Source organism: Oncorhynchus tshawytscha, linkage group LG12 (genome assembly GCF_018296145.1).
Source record: "Oncorhynchus tshawytscha isolate Ot180627B linkage group LG12, Otsh_v2.0, whole genome shotgun sequence".
In the NCBI taxonomy this organism is placed as follows: Eukaryota; Metazoa; Chordata; class Actinopteri; order Salmoniformes; family Salmonidae; genus Oncorhynchus; species Oncorhynchus tshawytscha.
The window spans coordinates 43,516,439-43,543,774 of NC_056440.1; the positions used below are offsets into that span (position 1 = coordinate 43,516,439).

The 27,336-nt window shown below is 41.9% G+C and overlaps 1 protein-coding gene across 3 annotated transcripts in view; it reads left to right on the forward strand.

Annotated features, from left to right (window-relative positions):
• edil3a (EGF-like repeats and discoidin I-like domains 3a) overlaps nt 1-27,336 on the forward strand; it is a 248,520-nt gene that overhangs the window by 26,664 nt on the left and 194,520 nt on the right. For 2 of the 3 annotated variants that reach the window (XM_024439539.2, XM_024439538.2), the window contains one exon: nt 22,617-22,691. The exons of the other annotated variant lie outside the window; for it this stretch is intronic. In XM_024439539.2, coding sequence (XP_024295307.1) covers nt 22,617-22,691 — 75 coding nt within the window. The remainder of the gene's footprint in view (nt 1-22,616; nt 22,692-27,336) is intronic. 3 annotated transcript variants of the gene reach the window in all.

A 27,336-nucleotide genomic window follows, 5' to 3' on the forward strand; every position in this document is an offset into this window, starting at 1 on the left:
GTTACTGTTCTCTATTTTTACAAATGATTTGCCACTGGTCTTACATGAAGCTCAATGCCTATGTATTTGGATGATTCCACACTCTACAAGCAGCATCCAAAGCTAGTGAGCTCACTGAAATTCTAAATAAGGAGTTACAGTCAGTATCAAAAGGGATGATTAATAAACTGGTCTTAAATACATCTAAAACTAAAGCATTTTATTTTGTACAAAACATTCTAAGACAAACGCCAACTGGAATTGTGTATGAAGGGGTTGACCATTGAGCCAGTTGAGGAAGCTAAATGCCTAAGTATAACATTGGAGATTCAATTATTATGGTCAAGTCATATTGTCAAAGTTATTTTGAAGATTGGGAGGGGATTTGCTGTTGTAAAAAAATATGTTCTTCGTTTGACACAAAAATAAACTGCATTAGTTGTTCAGGCTCTGGACTTGTCCCATCTTGATTACTGTCCGGTGATATGGTCAAGTGCACCAAAGAAAGCAAAGATACTGTTGGCTCCAAAAAGAGCAGCACGCCTTCACCCTTAACTGCACATATAGAACTAACAGAGACAACATGCATGCCAGTCTTTCCTGGTTGAGGGTTGATGAGCGATGAACTGCTTCTCTTCTAGTTTTTATGAGAAGTATCACCCATTAAATTTTAGATTGTCTGCATAATATTCAGTTCAGACACCCAAACATAAAGTTGAAGTCGGAAGATTACATACACTTAGGTTGGAGTCATTAATCATTCAACCACTCCACACATTTCTTGATAACAAACTATAGTTTTAGCAAGTCGGTTAGGACATCTACTATGTGCATGACACAAGTAATATTTCCAACAATTAATTCCCTGTTTCACAATTCCAGTGGGTCATAAGTTTGCATACGCTAAGTTGACTGTGCCTTTAAACAGCTTGGAAGCTTCTGATAGGCTAATTGACATAATTTGAGTCAATTGGAGGTGTACCCGTGGATGCATTTCAAGGCCTACCTTCAAAATCAGTGCCTCTTTGCTTGACATCATAGGAAAATCAAAAGAAATCAGCCTCAGAAAAAAATGTAGACCTCTGGTTCATCCTTGGGAGCAAATTCCAAATGCCTGAAGGTACCACGTTCATCTGTACAAACAATAGTACGCAAGTATAAATACCATGGGACCACACAGCCGTCATTGGTGCGAAAAGTGCAAATCAATCCCAGAACAACAGCAAAGGACCTTGTGAAGATGCTGGAGAACAGGAACCACAGTATTGATATCCACAGTAAAATGAGTCCTATATCAATATAACCTGAAAGGCCGCTCAGCAAGGAAGAAGCCACTGCTCCAAAACTGCCTTAAAAAGCCAGACTATGGTTTGCAACTGCACATGGAGACAAAGATCTTACTTTTTGGAGAAATGTCCTCTGGTCTGATGAAACAAAAATAGAACTGTTTGGCCATAATGACCATCGTTATGTTTGGAGGAAAAAGGGGGAAGCTTGCAAGCCGAAGAACACCATCCCACCACTGATGCACAGGGGTGGCAGCATCATGTTGTGGGGGTGCTTTGTTGCAGGAGGGACTGCTGCACTTTACAAAATTGATGGTGTCATGAGGGGAAATTATGAGGATATATTGAAGCAACATCAATATATCAGTCAGGAAGTTGAAGCTTGGTCGCAAATGGGTCTTCCAAAAGGACAATGACCCCAAGCATATGTCAAAAGTTGTGGAAAAATGGCTTAAGGACCACAAAGTCAAGGTCTTGGAGTGACCATCACAAAGCCCTGACCTCAATCCCTGACCTCAATCCCATGTACGAGCAAGGAGGCCTACAAACCTGACTCAGTTACACCCGCTCTGTCGGAAGGAATTGGCCAAAGTTCACCCAACTTATTGTGGGAAGCTTATGGAAGGCTACCTGAAACGTTTGACCCAAGTTAAACAATTTAAAGGCAAAACACTCAATTTGTATTTGGTTGCATGTACACTTCTGACCCACTGGGAATGTGATGAAATAAATAAAAGCTAAAATAAATAAATTCTCTGTACTATTATTCCGACATTTCACATGCTGAAAATAAAGTGATGATCCTAACTGACCTAAAACAGAATTTTTACTAGGATTATTTTATTTCACCTTTATTTAACCAGGTTGGCCAGTTGAGAACACGTTCTCATTTACATCTGCGACCGGCCAAGATAAAGCAAAGAGACACACATGGAATAAGCAAACGTACAGTCAATAACACAATAGAAACAAATCTGTATACAGTGTGTGCAAATGAGGTAAGATTAGGGAGGTAAGGCAATAAATAGGCCGTAGTGGTGAAGTAATTACAATTTAGCAAATAAAACACTGGAGTGATAGATTTGCAGGAGATGAATGTGCAAGTAGAGATACTGGGGTGCAAAGGAGGGGAAAAGAACTATAAGGGGATGAGGTAGTTTGATGGGCTATATACAGGTGCAATGATCTGTGAGCTGCTCTGACAGCGGATGCTTAAAATTAGAGAGGGAGATATAAGACTCCAGCCTCATTGATTTTTGAAATTTGTTCCAGTCATTGGCAGCAGAGAACTGGAAGGAAAGGCGGCCAAATGAGGAATAGGCTTTGTGGGTGACCAGTGAAATATCCCTGCTGGAGCGCGTGCAACGGGTGTGTGCTGCTACGGTGACCAGTGAGCTGAGAATGCAGGGCTTTACCTAGTAAAGACTGAGATGAACTGGAGCCAATGGGTTTGGCCATGAACGAGAGCATACAGGTCGCGGGTGGTATATGGGGCTTTGGTGACAAAACAGATTGCACTGTGATAGACTGCATCCAATTTGCCAAGTAGAGTGTTGGAGGCGATTTTGTAAATGAAGTCAAGGATGGGTAGGATAGTCAGTTTTACGAGGGTATGTTTGGCAGCATGAGTGAAGGAGGCTTTGTTGTGAAATAGGAAGCCGATTTGATTTAACTTTGGATTGGAGATGCTTAATGTGAGTCTGGAAGGAGAGTTTACAGTCTAACCAGACACCTAGGGATTTATAGTTGTCCACATATTCAAAGTCAGAACCGCCCAGATTAGTGATGCTGAACGGGCGGGCATGTGGGGGCATCGATCGGTTGAAGAGCATGCATTTAGTTTAACTTGTATTTAAGAGCAGTGGGAGGCCACGGAAAGAGAGTTGTATGTTATTGAAGCTTGTCTGGAGGTTAGTTAACAGTGTCTAAAGAAGGGCCAGAAGTATACAGAATGGTGTCGTCTGCGTAGAGGTGGATCAGAGAGTCATCAGCAGCAAGAGCGATATCATTGATGAATACAGAGAAAAGATTTGGCCCGAGAATTGAACCCTGTGGCACCCCCATAGAGACTGCCAGAGATCCGGACAACAGGCCCTCCGATTTGACACACTGAACTCTGTCTGAAAGGTAGTTGGTGAACCAGGTGAGGCAGTCATTTGAGAAACCAAGGCTGTTGAGTCTGCCGATAAGAATGTGGTGATTAGCTGAGTCAAAAGCCTTGGCCAGGTCGATGAGTACGTCTGCACGGTATTGTCTTTTATTGATGGCGGTTATGATATCATTTAAGACCTTGAGCGTGGCTGAGGTGCATCCATGACCAGCTCAGAAACCAGATTGCATAGCTGAGAAGGTATGGTGGGATTCTAAACGGTTGGTGATCTGTTTGTTAACTTGGCTTTCGAAGTCTTTTGAAAGGCAGGGCAGGATCGATGTAGGTCTATAACAGTTTGGGTCTAGAGTGTCTCCCCCTTTGAAGAGGGGGATGACCGCGGCAGCTTTCCAATCTTTGGGAATCTCAGACGATATGAAAGAGAGGTTGAACAAGCTAGTAATAGGTTTTGCAACTCCTTCAGAACATCAGCTATCTGGATTTTGGGTGAAGGAGAAATGGGGGAGGTTTGGGCAAGTTGCTTTGGGTGGTGCAGGACTGTTGACCGTGGTAGGGGTAGCCAGGTGGAAAGCATGGCCAGCCGTTTCCTAGCCTCAGTGCGGTGGGCAGCTGGGAGGAGGGGCTCTTATTCTCCATGGACTTTGCAGTGTCCAGGAACTTTTTGGAGTTTGTGCTACAAGATGCAAATTTCCATTTGAAAAAGCTAGCCTTAGTTTTCCTAACTGCCTGTGTATATTAGTTCCTAACTTCCCTGAAAAGTTGCACATCTCAGGGGCTATTCGATGCTAATGCAATACACCAGAGGATGTTTTTGTGCTGGTCAAGGGCAGTCAGATCTGGAGTGAACCATGGGCTATATCTGTTCCTGGTTCCCTTTTTTTATTGGGCATGCTTATTTAAGATAGTGAGGAAATCACTTTAAGAATAACCAGGCATCTTCTACTGACAGAATGAGGTCAATATCCTTCCAGGATACTCTGGCCAGGTTGATTAGAAAGGTATGCTCGGTATTGAAAGGTATTGTAGGACGGCCGGGGTGTTAAGCATGTCCCAGTTTAGGTCACCTAACAGTGCGAACTCTGAAGATAGATGGGGGCAATTAATTCACATATGGTGTCCAGGGCACAGCTGGGGGCAGAAGGTGGTATATAACAAGCGGCAACAGCGAGAGACTTGTTTCTGAGAAGGTGGATTTCTAGAAATAGAAGCTCGAATTGTTTGGGCACAGAGCTGGATAGTATGACATAACTCTGCAGGCTGTCTCTACAGTAGATAGAACTGCCGAAGGGGGTGGAGTTGCTATCTTGATGGAAAATGTTATACTTAGGAATGGAAATGTCTGGATTTGGTTGCCTTCCTAATCCAGGATTCAGACACGGTTAGGACTTCTGTGTTGGCAGAGTGTGCTAAAGCAGTGAGTAAGACAAACTTAGGGAGGAGGCTTCTAATGTTAACATGCATGAAACCAAGGCTTTTACGGTTACAGAAGTCCGAAAATGAGAGCGCCTGGGGAATGGGAGTGGAGCTAGGCGCTGCAGGGCCTTGATTAACCTCTACATCACCAGAGGAACAGAGGGGCAGTAGGATAAGGGTACGGCTAAAGGCTATGAGAACTGGTCGTCTAGTGCGTTCGGAACAGAGAGTAAAAGGAACAGGTTTCTGGGCACGGAAGAATAGACTCAAGGCATAATGTTCAGACAAGGGTATGGTAGGATGTGAATACAGTGGAGGTAATCCTAGGCATTGAGTGACAATGACAGAGGTTTTGTCTCTAGACATATCATTTAGACCAGGTGAGGTCACTGCATGTGTGGGAGGTGAAACAAATGGACTAGCTAAAGCATATTGAGCAGGGCTGGAATCTCTAATGTGAAATAAGACAATCACTAACCAATGGACAAGACGTATTGACATTAGGAAGAAGCATGTATAGCCGAGTGATCATCGGGACCAGTGGGAGGCAAGCTGGAGACAAGGCGATTCAGACAGCTAGCGGGCCGGGGTCCAGGCTAATTGGCAAAATATGTATTATAGCCCAAGGAGTGGCTGATGGACCTAGCCGGGAGATGGGCCTAGCACGAGGCTAGTTCCAGGCTCACTTGTGCTTGCTTCGGGACAGAGACGTTAGCCAGGGGGTAGCCACTCAGATAGCACCTAGCTAGCTACGAGGATCCAGGTGAAAAGGTTCAGAGCTTGCGGTAGGAAACCAGAGATGTGGAGAAAAGGCAGTCCAGTATGCTCTGGGATGAATCACCCTGTGCAGACTGGCAGGAGTTGATCAGGTTAAGGTTAGCTGATGACTGCTAGCAGTGGCTAACTGACTATTAGCTAGTAGGGCGTTATGGTTCTAAAGTATAGAAAATAGCTGATCCATAACACATTGGGTGAAGCTGGTTGCAGGATAGTATGTTGAAACTGAGGTTAAAAAAATTAAGATAATATATATATACAAAATAAATGTCAGGAATTGTGAGTTGAAATGAATTTGGCTAAGGTGTATGTAATGTTCCGACTTCAACTGTCGGAACGGGGATGAAGCCCAAAACAAACAGGTATATCTAAAAAAAAACACAGGGATGTAACCCAAACAAAAGAGCGAGTTTAAACCTCTAGTAAATACATTGGACAAGACCCGTAATTACAATACATGGACCGAGTACACAATACATGCAGCACAGGTACTCACAACACCAACGGACATGGGAACAATAACCGACAAGACAAGGTTGAACAGAGGACACATAAATACAATTACTAATCAGGGGAATAGGAATCAGGTGTGCGTAATGAGACAGTTCAGTGATGCATAGAGTCCAGTGACTTAGATCCCCAGAACTGGTGCACGTAATGAGCAGCAGTACCGGGGGAATCCTTGACAATACCCCACAATACATGCCACCAGTGGTCTGGTCCAAAATGAATTCACGGCAACGCACAGTATTATACAGAGCCATGATTTGATTTGAATTTCCTTCCATCTTCCATCTCCAATTACTAAAGCAAACAGCAAAATTACATTTAAAGTTTAAACAACTACTCACGGAATGGCAGCGACACACACAAAGTATTATTATTATCTGTATATTTCTCCGGGGGTATGCCATGGTATTTTAAATTGGTGTGACTGTCCTTGTCTATCAGTGTATGTCTTTTGTTACTTTTTTTGTGGAACCCTGGAAGAGTAGCTGCTGCCTCTGCCAAACCTAATCAGGATCCAAATAAACACATTTAATGAACAATTTCACAGAAATGCCTCAATCTACTGTTAAATATTCTTTTTTTTTCTTGATCCCTGACACTGTTCTAAAAATATTTCTATAATGCTATACCCTAATCGCCTTGCACCTTTCCTTAATCCACCACGCCCCCATACAGAATTTGCATGCCCCACATTCATCACCATGTATTCAATGCAGATGTGCATTTAATTTAATGGCATGTTTTATGAATCTTATTAACTGCGCCGAGAAAGAATCAGGGCGATCTTGTCTCGGGAAGTGATAGGAACCTCCAGGTTTCTAATGAATCTAGCAGCAGTAGGCTCTCCTGGCTCGCCTTGGGCCTGAAGTAGGGCATCAGTAATGAGATAGGAGCAATCACACCACTGAGTGTTTGATGTGGTCAGCTCTGGGATCTGAGAGATGGATCAGTAACCTGGATGACTGGGTTGAAACGGTTGTCATGTAACAAGCTCTCTGCAGTAGCTATTGAATGAGATGTGGGGCTCCTTCCATCTCATCAATAATGCTGACTACTAATGTTTAGGATCATTCGATCCAGTGTGAGATGTGATTTTCTTATTACAGACATTAGCTGTACTCAAACAAAGTGGATGATTCATTCAAGTAAAAGTGATCAGGATTGTATATTTCAAATGTATTATTGGGCTGAATATGATTATAGTGGGATTGTATGTTGGTAATGAATGGGTAGCAGGGAATGTCAAAGATGTCAGGGGTAAACCACAATGCCTTGGTGTTGGCACCAGTGGCAGAAAGTGTGATGAAGTGAGAAAGTCAAAGGAAACACACTGCTACTTACAGAACCTCAAGCTGTATCACTGTGCAGGGTTTAGATACACCATATGCCTGACTGGCATTGGAGATCCGCGAGAGGCACTTCGGCATGAACATCAGCTGGGTAAAACATTGTCAGCCAGCAGCTTCTTGGACCCCCTTGAGACTTGTCTATATTTGTGTGAAGTGTGGCTTGATTAGCTTTTGGTATTTCATGCTATTTGGCAGTGTCATATTTTGAATTCAAGAGACAAACAAACAAGAACACAAGCAAATTGCGGCACATGTTATTACATAACTTTATTATCTATTGATTTGGACATGTGGTAAGCACTATAGAGTTTTGCAATTTGCCTTTGCAATTAGACAATATTCAATAATTCTCAACAAGTTCAGTTGAATAAAGTGGGATGAAGAGCTGAAGTAAACATTCAAATAACCTTGAGGGCTTTTACCACATACATTAAGTATGTGGACACCTATTGCTGACAGGTATATAAAATTGAGGACAACACCATGCAATCTCCATAGACAAACACTGCCATTCCAACAAGTCAGTTCATCAAATGTCTGCCCTGCTAGTGCTGTTATTGTAAAGTGGAAACTTCTCAGCCACGAAGTGGTAGGCCAGACAAGCTCACAGAATGGGACCGCAGAGTGCTAAAGTGCGTAAAAAAACAACTGTCTTCGGTTGCAACACTCACTGCCGAGTTTCAAACTGCCTCTGGAAGCAGTGTCAGCACAAGAACTGTTCATCGGGAGCGTCATGAAATGGGTTTCAATGGCCGAGCAGCCGCACACAAGCCTAATATCACCAAGCATCAGCTAGAGTGGTGTAAAGCTAGCCAACATTGGACTCTGGAGCAGTAGAAACGCCTGCTCTGGATTGATGAATCACGCTTCACCATCTGGCAGTCCAATGAACGAATCTGGGTCTGGCGGAAGCCAGGACAACGCTACCTGCCCCAATGCATAGTGCCAACTGTAACATTTGGTGGAGGAGGAATAATGGTCCGGGAATGTTTTTCATGGTTCGGCTAGCCCCCTTAGCGCCAGTGAAGGGAAAGCTTAAAGCTACAGCATACAATGACATTTTAGATGATTCTGTGCTTCCAACTTTGTGGCAACAGTTTGGGGAAGGCCCTTTTCTCTTTCAGCATGACAATGCCCCTGGGTACAAAGTGAGGTCTATACAAAAATGGTTTGTCGGTGTGGAAGAACTTGACTGGCCTGCACAGAGCCCTGACCTCAAACCCATCACACACCTTTGGGATGAATTGGAACGCCGACTGCAAGCCAGGCCTAATCGCCCAACATCCAATATCAGTTCCCGACCTCACTAAAGCTCTTATGGCTGAATGGAAGCAAGTCCCAACATCCAGTGGAAAGCCTACCCAGAATAGGCTGTTATAGCAGACCAACTTCATATTAATGTCCATGATTTTGGAATGAGATGTTTGACGAGCAGGTGTACACATACATTTGGTAGTAGTAGTGTATTACACAACATTGGACTTTTCTAGATGTTGGTAGATGTCCAAGATAATAACCAATCAGTATTTCATTCCTTAGCTCTTTCTTTAGTAGATACATCATGTAGGAAAATGCCATTTTGGAGCGTTCCTTGAGAATACAATTACTATGTCCTTTTGTAGGAGTTCTGATTATCAAAGTATCAAACATTTTATATTATTTTTCATAGTGTATTGATAAACGCTATGTCTGTGTTTTACCTCAGAAAAGGAAGAATATGTCATTGATAATTGCCTCCACAGTACACATTGTTCAATCAATATATTGATTGATGTCCATGACGGGCTATAATTGTGTGATTTGTAACCATATTTTACCTAGGCTACAGGTTGAGTTTGTGAAAAGCCTTGGTCCATGCTACAAGTTAGTCTGAAGCCCCTAAACCTTACAGGCTCTGAGCAGAGTGCATTATGGTTGCCCCTTGCCCATGATGAGGTGAAGTAGGATCTCTTCCTGAGACGGATGTCCTCTGTGTTCCCCTACAGGGCTTAGAGTTGGGCTAGCAGGCTAGGCAGTGCACAGTAATGAGGGCTATAAAAGTTAGAACACGGACCAGATGATTTAACATTGAAAAATACCTTTTTCCTCCCACAGGAATAAAAGCTGGGTGGAAAACTTATTGAAAAAGAAAAAAATGATGTGTAGTAAGTCTGAGTTCGACCACACTTATTTTGGCCAAGATAGGATTCCCGGAACTTTCTTACCGCAAACAGTTTGAAAGCTATTTTGATGAAATCTCGGTATTGAGGAAATGAAGTGGTGGAGACCGTCTTATGTGGATGGAAGCACTTATCAGACAAAGTGGTGTGTGTTGAATAGCTAAGTCAGACCAGGAAGCGGCGTACTGTTGGCCTCTGGCTGGGTGGAAAGACCCTCAGTTCCTTTTAATGGTTTGGAAGGAGATGGAGATTTATGTGACTGCTGAATCAGGTCTTTAGACATAGAACCTAAAGTGAAGAGCACGTGTTTAAGTTCAAGCAATAATTATGTTTGGGAGAAGCCACCTACCTCACAGCGACCCGACACACAACCACATCATGGTGATTATGGCTTCTGGTTAGTCCCAAACCATGGTCACCGCGACTGACTGTAGTGGTTTGGGTTGCGAACGCAAAGCGCTGACATCATGTATATGAATGTCGGGTAAGCAAACGGTATAGTAGATGGAACATTAGCTGAGTTCAGGTCCAACATCATATAATTCAAGGTAACCTGTCAAAGTTGACATGATATTGTGATCCTTTGGCTTTCATCACATGCTGTATGTGTCATGCTATTAGTTTTGTTTATTTGAATTGATTTCATCACGGTCTGAACTTCCTCACAGCTTCGCTGCAGCTTGGAACCCATCGGCTCAGCAGAAGTATCTTACCCTGCAGGGGGCAAGTTTAAATGATGCCTTCAGCGATTTACTTGATTCCCAGCACCACCAAAGGCCTCACTCATCTTCAAACCCCTAGCATGCTAGCAGCAGAGCAGATCCATCTCTCAGGGCTGCGTCCTCCCTAAAGCAATCAATCTATTTGGAGTTGAACGGCCGGCCTGTTCCCTGACATTGCTACCTGCTACGGCTTTCACAGCATTTGTGATGCTCTTTAATTCTCTCTTTTTTTCTCCTCTTATCGTCTGCTCAATTTATTTTCTTTTTGTATCGTTTTAGAGCTGCCTTTCTTTGAGAACAGATTCTTACTGTTGGCTTGATAAGATCACAATGTCTGTCTTTCATGTTTGCCTGTGGTGCTTTGACTCATTCTGCATACTTTTGCGTTTCTTCTCACTGTTCTTTCTCTTAACCATGACCAACCAAGCTAATTACCTTTAGCCACTGCATCCAATTAACAGAGTTTCTTAGGCTCTTCTTTGATTAAAAACAATCATGTTCTAATCATTTGCCATGTGTTTAAAAAGCCTCATTGTAGTTTTTTCACCTTGTTGTGATTTTTTTTGCCATTTGGTGAACCGACATGAAATGCAAGGATATAGGCCTTTTGTGTTCCCTTAAAATATAATTATATTGGTTTGTATCCAGTCAAACCATTCTCTTTATGAAGCCCAATAAGTGTGTTTGGGGGGGGGATGACGGTCAAAGTCTAAATAGAGTTTTTAAAGTATTTACTATGGACTTTGGTTTCATCCCAACATGTACAATTTACAGCCAAATGTTCTGTAATGTCTCCCACTGAAAGTCTACCCCATGGTAGATGGCTGGAGTGGAATCAGTGGAATGGTATCAAATACAGCAAACACATGGTTGCCATGTATTTGATGCCAATCCATTTTCTCTGTTCTAGCCATTATTATGAGCCGTCCTCTCCTCAGCATCCTCCACTACTTACCACATAACGGGAACCGGCCAAACCAGCCAAACCTTTTCCCGTGGATAAATACAGAGCCTTCAGAAAGTAGTCATACTCCTTAACCTATTCCACAGTCTGTTGTGTTACAATTCAAAATGTATTAAAACAAATACGTATAATTCACCCATCTACACACAATACCCCGTAATGGAAAAGTGAAACATGGTTTTAGACATTTTTTCACATTTTTTGAAAATGAAATACAGAAATCAAATTTCCCTTAGTATTCACACCCCTTTGCAGTGACACTCCAAATTATGCTCAGGTGCATTACATTTCCCTTGATCACCCTTGAGATGTCACTACAACTTGATTGGAGTCCACTTCTGGACATGATTTAGAAAAAACACTCCTGTCTATATAAGGTTCCACGGTTGACAGTACATGTCAGAGCAGAAACTATACCATGAAGTCCAAGGAACTGTCCGAAGATCTCCTAGTGAGAATTGTGTTGAGCCATATATCTGGGGAATGTTATTAAACTATTTATATTGTGTTGAAACTTTCACAGAGCACAGTGGGAAATTGAAAAATATGGAACCACTGAGAGTATGCCTAGAGCTGGCCATCCGACTGAACTGAGCAACTGGGCAAGCAAGAACTTGTTCAGGGAGGTGACCAAAAACCCAATGACAACTCTGACAGAACTACAGAGTTCCTTGGCTGGGATGGGAGAACCTGCCAGAAGGACAACAGCTTCTACAGCACTTTACCAAACTGGGCTTTATGGGAGAGTGGCCAGACAGATGCCACTCCTGAGAAAAAGGGACATGACAGCACACCTGGAGTTTGTAAAAAGGCACGTGAATGACTCGTAGAGCATAAGGCAAAAGATTCTGTGGTCTAATGAGACAAATGTAATTATTTGGACTGAATGCAAAGCACTATGTCTAGAGAAAACCAGGCTCATCTCATGACCCATCTAACACTATGACTACCATGAAGCATGGTGGTGGCAGCATCACACTATGGGGATGCTTTAAAGAGTCAGTGACTGGGAGATTGGTAGGGATAGAGGGAACAATGAATGGAGCCAAGTACAGGAACATCCTTGATGAGAACCTGCTTCAGAGTGCAAATGACCTTATAATTGGGTGAAGATTTACGTTCCAACAGGACACTGACACCAAGCATGCAGCCAAAGCAACACTGGAATGGCTTCAGAACAAGAATGTGAAAGTCTGTGAGTGGCCCAGACAATGCCCAGACTTGATTCACATTGAAAATCTGTGGAAAGACTTGCTGTTCATCACTGACCTTCTAGGCAGAGTTGCAAAGAAAAAGGCATATCTCAGTCTGGACAAAAAAAAAAAATGAAGATGGGCCAAAGAACACAGACACGGAACAGAGGAACTCTGCCTAGATGGCCAGCATCCCAGTCACCTCTTCACTGTTAATGTTGAGACTGGTGTTTTGCGTGTAGTATTTAATGAAGCTGCCAGTTGAGGACTTGTGAGGCATCTGTTTCTTAAACTAGACACTAATGTACTTGTCCTCTTACTCAGTTGTGCTTCGGGGCCTCCCTCTTCTTTCTATTCTGGTTAGAGACAGTTTTTGCTGTTCTGTGAAGGGAGTAGTACACAGCGTTGTATGAGATCTTCAGTTTCTTGACAATTTCTCACATGGAATAGCCTTAATTTCTCAGAACAAGAATAGACTGACGAGTTTCAGAAGAAAGTTATTTCTCTCTGGCCATTTTGAGCCTGTAATCGAACCCACAAATGCTGATACTCCAGATACTCAACTAGTCTAAAGAAGGCAGTTTTATTGAACAACAGTTCTCAGCTGTGATAACATATTTTCAAAAGGGTTTTCTAATGATCAATTTGGCTTTTAATATGATAAACTTGGATTAGCTAACACAGCGTGCCATTGGAACACAGGAGTGATGGTTGCTGATAATGGGCCTTTGTATGCCTATGTAGATATTCCATTAAAATCTGCTGTTTCCAGTTACAACAGTCATTTACAACATTAACAATGTCTACACTGTATTTCTGAACAATTTTGTTATTTTAATGGACAAAAAAATGCTTTTCTCTCAAAAACAAGGACATTTCGAAGTGACCCAAAACTTTTGAATGGTATTGTATATATACAGTAATGTGCAAAAGTTTTAGGCAGTTGTGAAAAAATGTTGTAAAGTAAGAATGCTTTCAAAAATACACATGTTAATAGATTATATTTATCAGTGAACAGAGTAAAAATCTACATCAAATCAATATTTGGTGTGACCACCCTTTGCCTTCAAAACAGTTTAAATTCTTCTAGGTACACTTGTACACAGTTTTTGAAGGAACTCGGCAGGTAGGTTGGCCCAAACATCTTGGAGAACTAACCACAGTTCTTCTGTGGATTTAGGCAGCCTCAGGTACTTCTCTCTCTTTATGTAATCCCAGACAGACTCAATGTTGAGATCAGTGCTCTGTGGGGGCCAAACCATCACTTCCAGGATTCCTTGTCGTCCTTTACGCTGAAGAAAGTTCTTAATGACTTTCACTGTATGTTTGGGGTCATGCTGCAGAATACATTTGGGGCCAATCAGATGCCTCCCTGATGGTATTGCATGATGGATAATGTACTTCTCATTATTGAGGAAACCATTAATTCTGATCTAATTCCCAACTCCATTTGCAGAAATGCATCCCCAAACTTGCAAGGAACCTCCACCATGCTTCACTGTTGCTTATTTGTGTTCCGCTCTCCAGCCCTTTGGTGAACTAGCTGCCATCTGCTTCAGCCAAATATTTCACATTGTGTCTCATCAGCCCAGAGCCATTTTTCTGCACCCCAGTTCCTGTGTTTTCATGCATATTTGAGCCACTTGGCCTTGTTTCCACGTCAGAGGTATGGCTTTTTGCCCGCAAGTCTTCCATGAGGGCCACTACTGATCAGACTTCTACGAACAGTAGATGGGTGTACCAGGGTCCCACTGTTTTCTGCCAATTCTGAGCTGATGGCACTGCTGGACCTCTTCCAATTGTGAAGAGAAGTAAGCATGATGCGTCTTTCATCTGCTGCAGTAAGTTTCCTTGGCCGACCACTGCGTCTACGGTCCTCAACTTTGCCCGCTTCTTTGTGCTTCTTCAAAAGAGCTTGGATAGCACATCTGGAAACCCCTGTCTGCCTTGAAATTTCTAACAGGGAGAGACCTTGCTGATGCAGTATAACTACCTTGTGTCTTGTTGCTGTGCTTAGTCTTGCCATGGTGTATGACTTTTGACTGTAAACTGTCTTCAGCATCCTCACCTTCTTAGCTGAGTTTGGCTGTTCCTCACCCAGTTTTATTCCTCCTACACAGCTGTTTCTGTTTCAGTTAATGATTGTGTTTCAAGCTACATATAGAATTGATGATCATTAGTACCTGTTAATACATAATTATGTGACTTCTGAAAGTAATTGGTAGCATCAGATTTTATTTAGGGGCTTCATAGCAAAGGGGGTGAATACATATGCACGCACCACTTTTCCGTCTAGTTTTTTAAAGTTTTTTTTTAACAAGTAATATTTGTCATTTCACCTTACCAATTTTGACTATTTTGTGTATGTCCATTACATGAAATACAACAAAAATCTATTTAAATTACAGGATGGAATGCAACAAAATAGGAAAAGTGCCAAGGGGGAGGAATACTTTTGTTAGGCACTATATAATCTTATAACATGTCTATTTTTACAGATTTTTTTCACACCTGCCTGTATATATATATGTGATAAAACAAAGGTGTGTTGAATTTATTCTGCCACTGTGTCTTCTTATTGTCTCGGCTTTTAGGCCTACATATCACGCTCGCAAGGCAAATTCATGAACAGGATAAAGCAATGCAATTAACACATACAGTAGGTTGTAATAGGTTTTTACCCACACACCGCTACTGTGTACAGTACTAATCAAAAGTTTGGACACACCTACTCATTCAAGGGTTTTTATTTATTTTCTAATTTTATAGATTGTAGAACAATACATCAAAACTATGAAATAACACATTTGGAATCGTGTAGTAACCAAAAAAGTGTTAAGCAAATCAAAATATATTATAGATTTTAAATTCTTCCAATAGCAACCCTTTGCCTTGAGGACAGCTTTGCACACTCTTGGCATGCTCTCAACCAGCTTCATGAGGAATTGCTTTTCCAACAGTCTTGAAGGAATTCCGACATATGCTGAGCAATTGTTGGCTGCTTTTCCTTCACTCCACATCCCAACTCATCCTTAACCATCTCAATTGTGTTGAATCAAATCAAATCAAATCAAATTTTATTTGTCACATACACATGGTTAGCAGATGTTAATGCGAGTGTAGCGAAATGCTTGTGCTTCTAGTTCCGACAATGCAGTAATAACGAACAAGTAATCTAACTAACAATTCCAAAAAACTACTGTCTTATACACAGTGTAAGGGGATAAAGAATATGTACATAAGGATATATGAATGAGTGATGGTACAGAGCTGCATAGGCAAGATACAGTAGATGATATCAAGTACAGTATATACATATGAGATGAGTATGTAAACCAAGTGGCATAGTTAAAGTGGCTAGTGATACATGTATTACATAAGGATGCAGTTGATGATATAGAGTACAGTATATACGTATGCATATGAGATGAATAATGTAGGGTAAGTAACATTATATAAGGTAGCATTGTTTAAAGTGGCTAGTGATATATTTACATCATTTCCCATCAATTCCCATTATTAAAGTGGCTGGAGTTGAGTCAGTGTCATTGACAGTGTGTTGGCAGCAGCCACTCAATGTTAGTGGTGGCTGTTTAACAGTCTGATGGCCTTGAGATAGAAGCTGTTTTTCAGTCTCTCGGTCCCAGCTTTGATGCACCTGTACTGACCTCGCCTTCTGGATGACAGCGGGGTGAACAGGCAGTGGCTCGGGTGGTTGATGTCCTTGATGATCTTTATGGCCTTCCTGTAGCATCGGGTGGTGTAGGTGTCCTGGAGGGCAGGTAGTTTGCCCCCGGTGATGCGTTGTGCAGACCTCACTACCCTCTGGAGAGTCTTACGGTTGAGGGTGGTGCAGTTGCCATACCAGGCGGTGATACAGCCCGCCAGGATGCTCTCGATTGTGCATCTGTAGAAGTTTGTGAGTGCTTTTGGTGACAAGCCAAATTTCTTCAGCCTCCTGAGGTTGTCTTCAGCGTCACGATGCTGTCTGTGTGAGTGGACCAATTCAGTTTGTCTGTGATGTGTATGCCGAGGAACTTAAAACTTGCTACCCTCTCCACTACTGTTCCATCGATGTGGATGGGGGGGTGTTCCCTCTGCTGTTTCCTGAAGTCCACAATCATCTCCTTAGTTTTGTTGACGTTGAGTGTGAGGTTATTTTCCTGACACCACACTCCGAGGGCCCTCACCTCCTCCCTGTAGGCCGTCTCGTCGTTGTTGGTAATCAAGCCTACCACTGTTGTGTCGTCCGCAAACTTGATGATTGAGTTGGAGGCGTGCGTGGCCACGCAGTCGTGGGTGAACAGGGAGTACAGGAGAGGGCTCAGAACGCACCCTTGTGGGGCCCCAGTGTTGAGGATCAGCGGGGAGGAGATGTTGTTGCCTACCCTCACCACCTGGGGGCGGCCAGTCAGGAAGTCCAGTACCCAGTTGCACAGGGCGGGGTCGAGACCCAGGGTCTCGAGCTTGATGACGAGCTTGGAGGTTACTATGGTGTTGAATGCCGAGCTGTAGTCGATGAACAGCATTCTCACATAGGTATTCCTCTTGTCCAGATGGGTTAGGGCAGTGTGCAGTGTGGTTGAGATTGCATCGTCTGTGGACCTATTTGGGCGGTAAGCAAATTGGAGTGGGTCTAGGGTGTCAGGTAGGGTGGAGGTGATATGGTCCTTGACTAGTCTCTCAAAGCACTTCATGATGACGGATGTGAGTGCTACGGGGCGGTAGTCGTTTAGCTCAGTTACCTTAGCTTTCTTGGGAACAGGAACAATGGTGGCCCTCTTGAAGCATGTGGGAACAGCAGACTGGTATAGGGATTGATTGAATATGTCCGTAAACACACCGGCCAGCTGGTCTGCGCATGCTCTGAGGGCGCGGCTGGGGATGCCGTCTGGGCCTGCAGCCTTGCGAGGGTTAACACGTTTAAATGTCTTACTCACCTCGGCTGCAGTGAAGGAGAGACCGCATGTTTTCGTTGCAGGCCGTGTCAGTGGCACTGTATTGTCCTCAAAGCGGGCAAAAAGTTATTTAGTCTGCCTGGGAGCAAGACATCCTGGTCCGTGACTGGGCTGGATTTCTTCCTGTAGTCCGTGATTGACTGTAGACCCTGCCACATGCCTCTTGTGTCTGAGCCGTTGAATTGAGATTCTACTTTGTCTCTGTACTGGCGCTTAGCTTGTTTGATAGCCTTGTGGAGGGAATAGCTGCACTGTTTGTATTCAGTCATGTTACCAGACACCTTGCCCTGATTAAAAGCAGTGGTTCGCGCTTTCAGTTTCACACGAATGCTGCCATCAATCCACGGTTTCTGGTTAGGGAATGTTTTAATCGTTGCTATGGGAACGACATCTTCAACGCACGTTCTAATGAACTCGCACACCGAATCAGTGTATTCGTCAATGTTGTTGTCTGACGCAATACAGGGACGGTATGAAAGAGCCCTAGTAAGCCAGTGACTCAACCCCTGTAATAGGGTTAGAGGCAGAGAATCCCATTGGAAAGAGGGGAACTGGCCAGGCAGATACAGCAAGGGCGGTTCGTTGCTCCAGAGCCTTTCCGTTCACCTTCACACTCCTTGTCCAGACTACACTCAATCATATGACCGACTGAAGAGATGAATCTTCAGTAAAGACTTAAAGGTTGAGACCGAGTTTGCGTCTCTCACATGGGTAGGCAGACCATTCCATAAAAATTGAGCTCTATAGGAGAAAGCCCTGCCTCCAGCTGTTTGCTTAGAAATTCTAGGGAAAATTAGGAGGCCTGCGTCTTGTGACTACGTGTAGGTATGTACGGCAGGACCAAATCAGAGAGATAGGTAGATGTAATGCTTTGTAGGTTATCAGTAAAACCTTGAAATCAGCCCTTGCCTTGACAGGAAGCCAGTGTAGGGAGGCTAGCACTGGAGTAATATGTTCAAATTTGTTGGTTCTAGTCAGGATTCTAGCAGCCGTATTTAGCACTAACTGAAATTTATGTAGTGCTTTTTCCGGGTAGCCGGAAAGTAGAGCATTGCAGTAGTCTAACCTAGAAGTGACAAAAGCATGGATTAATTTTTCTGCATCATTTTTGGACCGAAAGTTTCTGATTTTTGCAGTGTTATGTAGATGGAAAAAAGCTGTCCTTGAAACAGTCTTGATATGTTCTTCAAAAGCGAGATCAGGGTCCAGAGTAATGCCGAGGTCCTTCACAGTTTTATTTGAGACGACTGTACAACCATTAAGATTAATTGTCAGGTTCAACAGAAGATATTGTGTCATTGTCCTGTTGAAAAACAAATGATAGTCCCACTAAGCGCAAACCAGATGGGATGATGTATCGCTGCAGAATGCTGTGGTAGCCATGCTGGTTAAGTGTGCCTTGAGTTCTAAATCAATCACAGACAGTGTCAATAGCAAAACTCCCTGACACCATCAAACCTCCTCCTCTGTGCTTCACGGTGGGAACAACACATGCAGAGATTATCCATTCATCTACTCCGCGTCTCACGAAAACACTGCGGTTGGAACCAAAAATCTCAAATTTGGAATCATTAGACCAAAGGACAGATTTTCACTGGTCTAATGTCCATTGCTCGACCAAGCAAGTAAGTCTCTTCTTCTTATTTGTGTCATTTAGTAGTGGTTTCTTTGCAGCAAATCGACCATGGAGGCCTGATTCACGCAGTTTCTTCTGAACGTTTGATGTTGAGATGTGTCTGTTACTTAAACACTGTGGAGCATTTATTTGGGCTGCAAATAAATGCTTCACAGAGTTAGCTCCTGTGGAGTCCCAAGAAAAGCTTGACTAAAATAGCTTGTTTGAAATCTTTTTTTTTTAGCATTTGTTATACTAATACGCTATTCAAACAGGGATGCAAGCTTGCTCTTGTTTTCTGAATGTTAAATACAACAGCTAAAATACTCACAGGGAGTTTGAAAGAAGAGAGACAATGTTTGGTTTTGATTGATTATGGGTTTAAATAACAGCTATAACCTATGTTCCCTCAAATGTTTTGGGGCACTGAGCAAATGTTTTTTTGGGAACTTGAACATTGTTAGAATTTGGAGCAACATTTAGCCTGTACCCTTACAGTTTTAAACAGTGGCCAATATACTATTGTGGCTATTTGAGCATATCATAGGCCTACAAGCAAAACTAATAAAGCAAATACCATAAATCTTCTAAAGGATCGGTGGGTTCCCCACGGGACGGTTGAGCTAATGTAGGCTAATTTGATTATCATGAGGTTGTAAGTAACAAGAAAATGTCCCAGGACATAGACATATCTGATGTTGGCAGAAAGCTTAAATACTTGTTAATCTAACTGCACTGTACAATTTACAGTAGCTATTACAGTGAAATAATACCATGATTTTGTTTGAGGAGAGTGCACAGTTATGAACTTGAAAATGTATTAATAATCCAATTAGAAACATTTGGGCAGTATTGATACAACATGTTGAACAGAAATGCAATGGTTTATTGGATTAGTCTAAAACGTTGCACATACACTGCTACTGGCCAAAATCTAAATTACACCTGAGCTGGAATAATACATTATGGCATTTTTCTTGCATTTCAAAGATGATGGTACAAAAAAATCATGTTTTTTTCATTGTATTATCTTTTACAATATTCTCCTACATTAATTTCACATTTCCACAAACCTCTAAGTGTTTCCTTTAAAATGGTATCAAGAATATGCATATCGTTGCTTCAAGTCCTGAGTTACAGGCAGTCAAATTTGGGTATGTCATTTTAGGCTAAAATTGAAAAAAGGATAACATTTTCACATAGGAATAGCTTTTGATTTATATGATATAGCCTATAGTAGACTATATGTGGTGTTCAATGCAGGCCTATATTGCATGAGACTTAAAAAAACAAACATTTTGCCATTAATCCATGACTTGGTCTGTAACACCATGGGCCAAATAGGTGAGTGTAAATGTATGACGCAAGAAACCACTTTACAAAATACAATTAATTATTATTACCATACAGAAAATTAGACAATGTAGGCTACCCCTCTGCCTATTGGTTTATTTGCATATTCAAGCCTGTCTCAAAATACAACCCGCCCCTTTTAATTTAGACAAGCTTTGTACCTGACTGGCTTTTCAAAGACAGCTTGAAATGTAGCCTTCACATTTTGTGCTCTTGTAGAAAGCAGTAACTCCACATTGCTGATCTATACTTATCTATAACTAGGCTAGTAACTCGCTAACGAGCAAAGAATATCAACAAATGTACACACGTGAGGCTCTGATCTGAAATCTCGCAGGTGATTGAAAGACTTATCAGTGAAGTTCAACCTAGGGGGAACATTGCCATAACCATTCAATCTTTGTGAAGAGAAGCGAAAGACTGGCCACTGCATCTTATTCTAGTCCAATAGCCTATGATTCAAGCATGTCATTGCAATGATGAAGATAAGGACAACGAAACATAGGCAATTTTTATTAAACTGGTGCGAGTGAGGAAGGAATGAAGGAACAAACAATGGAGAGAGAAACAGGAGGTAGCCTAATACAAACATCGCACAACATTAGCGGAAATATTAGTGTTATGTTAATGCATTAGCCTACTAATTATTGCATTTGCAAAAAGTCATCAACGTAAGGGCATTTCATAATTTCTTTACCCAACTCTTAACCTAAATCAATGTTTTTGTTGATTTCATGTTGAATTCACACTATTTGACAAATCAAACAAATGTAAATCAAAACTGAAATCTGTGCCCAGTGGGGACATAGCTACAGTGCCTTCAGAAAGTCTTCACACATTTTTCTGTTACAAAGTGGGATTAAAATGTATTTAATGAAAAAAGAATTGACAACCATCTACACAATGTCAAAATGGAACAAAACTTTTAACATTTGTAAAAATAAAATAAAAAGAATGAAAAATAAAGACGGCAATATTTCTTGATTAGATAAGTATTCTACTCCCTGAGTCAATAGATGTTAGAATCATCTTTGGCAGTGATTACAGCTGTGAGTGTTTCTGGGTATGTCTCTAAAAGCTTTCCAAATCTGGATTGTGCATTTTTTGCAGTATAACTTTAGTGCCTTGTTGCAAAATGTTTATTCTCTACAGGCTTCCTTCTTTTCACTGTCATTTATGTTAGTATTGTGGAGTAACTACAATGTTGTTGATCCATCCTACATTTTTTCCTATAACAGCCATTAAACTCTCTAACTGTTTTAAAGTCACCATTGGCTTCATGGTGAAGTCCCTGAGCGGTATCCTTCCTCTCCGGCAACTGAGTTAGGAAGGACGCCTGTACCTTGATACACCATTGATACACCATTCAAAGTTGAATTAATAACTTCCCCATGCTCAAAAGGATATTCAATGTTTTACCCATCTTCCCATGGGTGCCATTCTTTGTGAGGCATTGGAAAACATCTCTAGTCTTTGTGGTTGAGTCAGTGTTTGAAATGCACAGCTTGACTGAGGGACCTTACAGATAATTTTATTTGTGGGGTACAGAGATCAAAAATCATGTAAAACACTATTATGAGTCTTTTTACTCCTGAATGTATCTAGGCTTGCTTGTTGACTCAAGACATTTCAGCTCCTTGTTTTTAAATTAGTTTGTAAAAATTAATTAGGGAAACCTTGCTTTTGAATGGCATTTCCGGTTTTGGTAGGAAATACCAGGTTACCTTAGAGAAAAGTGATTTATTCTCGGGATGGAATATTTTTTACATGCCAGGAACATTTTAAACCATAATAGTGACTACACTCATGGATCCACTTAAGAGGAGGGTGTTTAAGAGCTGATCAAACATCAGAGCAAAGCTAGGCCTATTAGAATGTCATGCCCGCAAACTTTGACTTTGAAGATGGAGTGGCGTTCTCTGCATATTACAAACCCCATAGAAGCTTGTGACCAGTCTGACACCAACTCAATCTCTGAACTGGTTTGAGTTCTAATCAGACTTGTGATTCCAATTCTCCCTCATTAGATTATTGTGCCAAAAAAAAGACTCACAGGGAATTTGTCAAGGCTTTTATTGAGTAATTCTAAGGACTCAAGATACTCAAAATACTTAATGACAGTATCATCAGTACTGCTGGCTGATCCAGCTGTCTGACCATTTTAATGAGCAGAGGGTTGTTCTCTAACCCCATGGGACCCTGTGTTCTTGTATCCCCGTGTCTTGCAGGGGAAGTTTACGAGCCCAATCCCTGCGAGAATGGGGCTGCCTGCCTCAATGTTCTGGCTGACGAATCCTTCTCATGTGAGTGTTGCGCTGGTTTTTCAGAACCTAAACTTGTCTTAGTAGTGTGGAGATTGGTAAGTGAGATCAGAAACACTTGCTGAAATTACATAGGTGTCAACTGTGATTGTGTGTGCATGAGTCAAAGGTTTTAGAACACATACTCATTCAAGGGTTTTACTTTATTTTTTACTATTTTCTACATTGTGGAAAAATAGTGAAGACATCAAAACTATGAAATAACACATGGAGTCATGTAGTAAGCAAAAAAGTCTTAAACAAATTAAAATATATTTGAGATTCTTCAAATTGCCACTCTTTGCCTTGATGTCAGCTTTGCACATTCTTGGCATTCTCTCCAACAGTCTTGAAGGAGTTCCCACATATGCTGAGCAATCGTTGGCTGCTTTTCCTTCACCCTGCGGTCCAACTCTTCCCAAACCATCTGAATATGGTTGAGGTTGGGGATTGTGGGGCCAGGTCATCTGATGCAGCACTCCATCACTCTCCTTCTTGGTACAATAGCCCTTAGGTGTGTTGGGTCATTGTCCTGTTGACAAACAAATTATACTCACACTAAGCCCAAACCAGATGGGATGGCGTATCACTTCGGAATGCAGTGGTAACCATGCTGGTTAAGTGTGCCTTGAATTATAAATAAATCACAGACAGTGTCACCAGCAAAGCACCCCCACACCATAACACCTCCAAATTAAATCAAATCAAACCATGCTGTACAGTGGGAAATACACATGCAGATATCATCCCTTCACCCACACCGTGTCTCACAAAGACACAGCGGTTGAGGTAACTCTGGGTCTTCCATTCCTGGCGGTCCTCATGACAGCCAGTTTCAGCATAGCGCTTGATGTAGAAAATAGTAAAAATAAAGAAAAACGCTTGAATGTGTAGGTGATCTAAAACTTTTGACCGGTAGTGTATATCAAAACCCATCGTGGCGCCGTGGATTGTTGGTGGTTATGGATTGAAGGCTTGCGTTCCGCGTCTGTCAGTATGGTGTCAATTGTATCATATTTAACGGCTCTATGTTTGAATTGTTAAGATGGTGTCCCATCTGGTGTGTGGCAGCTTGTCTCCTTGACTTCTGATGTGCCCACCCTTCCCCCATCACCCCTGCCTGCTCTCCTCATGGCAGTGAGACCCTTAATCCAAATTTATATGCTTCAGTCATCTGTACATACCCATCCTAGAGATATAATATTTGCCTGCAAATTTCCCTCTCTCCTGCTCGATTTTGTGCTGCCTCTTTTTTTGCCACCCTTCCTCTGCCTTTGCATCCCTCTCACTCACGCCATCTCTCCCTCCCTCCCATGTGTATGTGCTTTATGTTTTATATACACATATGGCTATAAAAGTCATGAAAATGTACATGCGTGAAGCTACTGTAGGTCTTTGACAAACCCACATGTTAGTCAGAATGCAACTACTGTGACTTTTAGAGAAATGGAAAGCAGCAGCTGACTGGCATTTGCATATTATAACAGCTTTTACAAGTCATTTTTGCAGTCAACACAATATTGCCTTTTCTCTGTTCTCTATTTATGTGGAATATTCTGCAAAGTGCATTTGGAAACACAATAAATCCATTGTGGAAAGTATTTTCAGAATACTGCTGAACAGCACAATAGCTCCCGTATGACATTTGGAGTCTGCCTTGTCCTTAACTCTCTGGGGAAGCTCTGTAGCATCTGACAGATTCAAATCATATCAAATCAAATTGTATTAGTCACATGCACCAAATACAACCTTACAGTGAAATGCTCACTTACGAGCCCCTAAACAACAGTGGATTTTCCAAAAAATATGGATAAGAATAAGAGATAAAAGTAATTAAAGTGCAGCAGTAAAAAAATATAGTATATATATATAAAGGGGGTGCTGCTCCAGAGTTAATGTGGGGGGCACCGGTTAGTTGAGGTAGTATGTACATGTAGGTAGAGTTATTAAAGTGACTATGCATAGATGACAGAGAGTGGCAGGGGTGTGGAGGGGTTGGGGGGGGATACAAATAGTCTGGGTAGTCATTTAACAGGATGTATGGCTTGGGGTAGAAGCCTTATGGCTAGGTCCAAGAAGCCTCTTGGACCTAGACTTCGTGCTCTGGTATCGCTTGCCGTATGGTAGTAGAGAGAACAGTCTATGACTAGGGTGGCTGGAGTCTTTGACAATTTTTAGGGCCTTCCTCTGACACCGCCTGGTTTTTTAGGTCCTGGATGGCAGGAAGCTTGGCCCCAGTGATGTACTGGGCCATTCGCACTACCCTTTGTAGGGCCTTGCGGTCGGAGCCCGAGCAGTCACCATACCAGGCAGTGATGCAACCATTCAGGATGCTCTCGATGGTGCAGCTGTAGAACCTTTTGAGGATCTGATGACACATGCCAAATCTTTTCAGTCTCCTGAGGGGGAATAGGTTTTGTCGTGCCCGTCCCATCGATGAGAATGGGGGCGTGCTCGGTCCCCTTTCTCCTGTAGTCCACAATCATCTCCTTTGTCTTGATCACGTTGAGAGAGAGGTTGTTGTCCTGGCACCACACGGCCAGGCCTCTGACTTCTTCCCTATAGGCTGTCTCGTTGTTGTCGGTGATCAGGCCTACCACTGTTGTGTCATCGGCAAATTTAATGATGGCATTGGAGTTGTGCCTGGCCGTGCAGTCATGAGTGAACAGTGAGATTCTTAGCTCTGCTTGGAATAAATGTGAGCTTTGAGACCTTGTCATCCACATAATATATGGGCTTGTAGGAGACTGTATTTGATGCACCAGACCAAAAACTTAAGAATGATATGTTAAAACGTGGCGGGAGTGAATTAGCTCTGCTGTGCCTGTGACAAAAGATCTCCAAATCCCCTTAGTGTGCATGTATATTTGTCATCTGTAATTTTCTTCCGAAATTTACAAAGATTTGAAATGATTCAATCACGAAATGGATGTATCCCATTGCATTGAATGATGCGTTAACTTCTGTTGCAATTCATCTCTCATACGGTGCTAACACCATGAGGTAGCACAGCCATATCACATTGAATGTGGATACAAACACAATTGTTTTATTGCCATGTGTAGATGGGATGTTCCTCATTAAATTCACCTCAGGTAACTTTGCAAGCAGCTGCTCCAACATGATCTTTACGTGGAACGGACAGTGCTATTGAGCACCTTCAAGCTGACATGCGATTGGTTTCTCACGGAGATACCTCAAAGCAGATGTAGAAAACGTATTGATTGAACGTAGAAGACCGATGATCTTTCACACTGGTGAAAGCATTCTTCTAGTCTGTCACAGAATTTTTTTTTCTTTGACCTTTTCTTATGCTCAGACGGCCAATTTGACGCTCAATTTTACATTTGGTCTTTGGACACATTTGAAAACGTTCTTTTTACTTGCAAATCATAATTTGGTTGCAAGATGTTTAAAAGACATTTAATGAATCCCTAATACGAGCCAGATGAGTAGTAACAGAGACTCAAAGCTCATTCTTAAGAGTGCAGTATGTTCATTATTTTACTAATGCCACATGTCAACGTAGGAGCTAGTGGTTTTTGGATGCTTTTACCCATCACTTCTACAGTGCTGACAAGACTGGAAAATGGAAAGGATGAAAACAGAAACAGAGGGCCATTGTTTCTTATTCTACTGGGTACAGCGCGGAAGCATCAACCAACCTTGCGTGTGTGAATGAGTGTGTGCAGGCATGTAACTTGTGGGGGGGACAGCGGGGTCATGACCTTCCCCTATATTAGAGATGGACTAATTTGACCCCCTCAATAATAGACCATGATGAACTTGTTGGATTGGAAATTATTTCCCCACCGTAGCTACTGGCTTTCGGTGTTTTTACAGTACACAGTCCTACTAATTCAGAATTTTATGATTGGATCCCCCAGCCACAAATTATGCTTTTGGTTTGGCACGTTCCTCAGAGGCTGTGGCTTGTGAAGTAAAAGTTGTGCATGGCTTGTAAGGAGATCTTTCTCTCTCCCGCCTCTCTTTTTAGCAAACCCTTCATTCTGTGAGATATGGTAAAAATAAAGAAGTACAGTCACATTTGACATGGTAAATTCATGATCATAAATAAGAAAATCATATTTTTCAAATTGATAAAGTTTCTATTGTGAAGTGAAAAGATGTGCATCTCACGTGAGCACTTTCTCAAAACAAGTGGTAATTGGTAATGGTTATATTGGGCTCAATTTTGTGAGTTCAAAGACAATGTTGGTAGTATTATAAACTTTAGTTCAACTGGTTTTCTAATAGGCGACACAATTAGAGAAGGGCTGTTTCTCTGAACCTGAGGAAGTAGGCTCAATCAAGCCTGTTTCTCTCCCCGCTCACCTATCCTTATGTACAGTATGTTTAGAAAAAACATAATGTGATTGCTCACTCCTCATGCTAATGCTTAAAGCACTCCTCATGTTAATAGTCATCCTAAGAATACTTCCAGAACCACATTTATGATTTATTTTAGTTGAGAAGATCGCCATAAAAAATTGACAGAGATACATAGGAGTAAGCTGGTTTATTCATCCTTTGTGATTTTTTTCTTCTTGATTTCAATATGGAAGGGAAACCAGGTACTGGTGTTTGTATGTACTGTTCGTTGATGAATTAAAGGTATTCTTATACAATATTTTTGTTTAACAATAGT